The sequence below is a fragment of the Wyeomyia smithii genome, chromosome 2, assembly GCF_029784165.1.
Source record: "Wyeomyia smithii strain HCP4-BCI-WySm-NY-G18 chromosome 2, ASM2978416v1, whole genome shotgun sequence".
Lineage (NCBI taxonomy): Eukaryota > Metazoa > Arthropoda > Insecta > Diptera > Culicidae > Wyeomyia > Wyeomyia smithii.
The window spans coordinates 212,724,441-212,727,363 of NC_073695.1; the positions used below are offsets into that span (position 1 = coordinate 212,724,441).

At 39.1% G+C, this 2,923-nt stretch overlaps 1 protein-coding gene across 1 annotated transcript; it reads left to right on the top strand.

Annotated features, from left to right (window-relative positions):
* Positions 1-499: 499 nt before the first annotated feature.
* On the top strand, positions 500-1,524 carry LOC129723748 (uncharacterized). The gene is made up of 2 exons (XM_055678150.1): positions 500-1,147; positions 1,202-1,524. The coding sequence occupies exons 1-2, from the start codon at positions 594-596 to the stop codon at positions 1,437-1,439; spliced, it is 792 nt and encodes a 263-aa protein (XP_055534125.1). The 5' UTR covers positions 500-593; the 3' UTR covers positions 1,440-1,524.
* The last annotated feature ends 1,399 nt before the right edge of the window (positions 1,525-2,923 follow it).

Consider the following 2,923-nt stretch of genomic DNA (forward strand, 5'->3'; position numbering starts at 1 on the left):
TTTTTTTTTGTATAACTGATTGAAATTGTGATTACATTGATTATCTATAGATAAATCGTCCAGCTCAAACCTTTGTAGGGGTATGTGGCGGGACCATCATCATATCAATGCAGCTAACTTGTAAAAAAGCCTTAGAAAATTACTTTTTACTTTCAACGGTTTTGAAAGACCAGCTTTTGAAATCGAGGACTTTTTATTTTAGGACAATAAATTAGTTTAATTTTTCAAAAAAACTTCCCAGAATTACATACCCTTGAGTAGTATTGTCTCGAATTATCGGAAACCGATTCTATATAATTGAAAAAAATTGAAAATATTGAATTCGAGCAATGTACGGAGGATGTGAGTGATTAGGCTTGTCGTGGTTTGCGAAGTTTTTTATCGTTATTTAATGCTGCATACAAAACCTGATCGTGATTAACTAAGGTATCGGTTCCTGCTACACCTGTGTAACGTGAAGTACAGTTTCAAGTGGTGCTAATTTTGCCGTGAATTTACAAATCATCTCGCGGCACTTTACCCATTCGCATCTGCAAATTACGGTTGGCGTCATCAATTGTGTTCATCTGCTCGAATTCTGATCTGTCATTTAAATGACCACCAACAACCTTGTCACTCGCTCTATGGCCGCCAAAACGAACAAAGATGCTACAATGTCAACATCGCAGTCTCTCACCCCCGCAATTTTCGGCAACAACTTCAAACGTTCCAGGGATGATTTGGACCGCACCGATGATTTCGAAGAATTGTTAGGACGGATGCAGATGATGATCGACGAGGGTAATAAGCGTATCGAAAGGAAGATCGATGATGGAAATCGTTCTCTAATGCAAGAAATCGGCACTCTTCGGTGCGAAATGGAAAAGCTAAGAGATGACACTTCTCGTGATATCATTCAGTTAACAGAAAAGTTTACGAAGACGGAGCTAGACGTAGGAACAAATAGAGATGCTATCGCCAGACTAGAAAATTCAGCTGACCTCCTGCTTACTGGTGTACCGTACAACCCGTCAGAAAATACGAGTGTCTTTTTGTTTAAAGTTGCTTCTGCTCTGGGCTACTCTGACTCGGATGTTCCAGTTGTCTTTTCGAAGCGACTGGCCCGAGTTCCCATTGCCGTTGGCTCTTCACCACCTATACTTTTCCAGTTTGCTATAAAAGCGGCTAGAGATGACTTCTTTCATCGCTACCTGTTTCAAAGGAATCTCAATCTGTCGCAGCTTGGATTCGACGTTACCAAACGGGTTTACCTTAACGAAAATCTGTGTGAATCTGCCCGTCAGCTGAAAGGACATGCCCTGAAACTAAAAAAGGAAGGCCGGATTCAGAAGGTTTTTACCAAGCATGGGGTCGTCTTCGTTAAAACCAATGCCGATTCTCCAGCCGAGGCTATACGTAACCAGGATCAGTTAAAACTGCTAAGTTCGAAAAATATATAACCTTTCCTAGCCAAATCATTTTCCTTTTATGATATTCCATGTTTCCACTCCTTTATTGTCCGTTGATTATTCCCCTCCTAAAAGTAAATTGAAAATTCTGTGATGGTGTTGCTGTTGGACCTACTGCTGCTGCCGCTGCTGCTGAGGATTTGATGCTGCTGTTGCTACCATGGTGTAGTGTCTACGCTTCTCAATGCCCTAGTTTCGATGATAATCAACAACTTCTACAAACCTCCAAGTACATAACCACAGTTAGTATAAATAATCACTATGATGAATGAAATTTATACGTTAGTTTTTTAGTCTTAGCATTATATTCCTTTCGTTTAGTTAGTTTAGTTCATTTGCGTTTGCTCCTCTCTTTCTTTTTCGATGATGTCAGTTAATCAAGTGAGCATTGCTCGCACAAACAATGATATAGCCAGTATCCCGCGTGCCGTGATGAATGTGGCACTCAAAAGCGATAACATTAATGTATGTCATATGAACATTCAGAGTTTATGCGCTCGTGGAATGAGCAAATTTGAAGAATTTAAAGACTTATTTGTAAATAGTAAAGTCGACGTGATTTGTGTGACTGAAACATGGCTTCATGATTCAATTTCCGACGATTCTATTGCACTTCCTGGCTATAACCTACATAGACATGATCGTTCTTACAGCCGTGGCGGAGGCATTTGCGTTTATTTCAAGCCTGAATTGCGATGCAGAATCCTATCGAGCTCTACTTTATATGTGGGTGCAGATGACAGCAATTGTACTGAATACTTGTTTATTTAGGTTCAATATGTTACCGAAAAGTTTTTGCTTGGCGTTTTTTACTGTCCGCCTAGAGAAGACTGTGCTGCCGTTTTAAACAGTAAGCTATTTGATTTTTCGCTTCTTTACACCAATATCATTTTGATTGGTGATTTTAACACGAACTTAAACAAAAGTAATAGTAAAAGTTTGCAGTTTAGCAATGTAACTGACAATTTTGGATTTAGCTGTGTGAATAATCAGCCCACTCATTTTTATTCAGGGGGTTGCTCTCTAATTGATCTGTTATTAACAAATAATGACGAGTTCATTGTTAATTTCAATCAAGTATCTGCACCTGGTTTTTCTAAGCATGACATAATTTTTTCATCCCTCAATATATCTCGCGTTTCCGCTGATCAGCCAAAATACTTCAGAGACTATGGATGTATTAACTACGGAGAATTATATCATAGTTTGGATCAAATCGACTGGTCTTTGCTTTACAGTATGCACGACTCTAATCTCGCAATTGATTTCTTGAATACTCAACTTTTAGAACACTTTGATACGTTTGTCCCAGTTCGTGCTTACCGTCCTTCAGCGATCAACTTCCATTTTACAGAAGAAATTCGTAATGCCATGATTTCGAGGAATGCTGCGTATAGTCAATGGACCAGCAGTAAAAGCGATATCGATCATGCTCAGTACAGACGATTGCGCAACCGCGTGAATAATTTAATAAA

What these genes read in the sequence shown, in the direction of transcription:
- LOC129723748 (XM_055678150.1), top strand. Translation starts at nt 594, where the DNA reads ATGACCACCAACAACCTTGTCACTCGCTCTATGGCCGCCAAAACGAAC. An exon ending in TCACCACCTATACTTTTCCA is followed by an intron (nt 1,148 to 1,201) that starts GTTTGCTATAAA and finishes CCTGTTTCAAAG; the next exon opens with GAATCTCAATCTGTCGCAGC.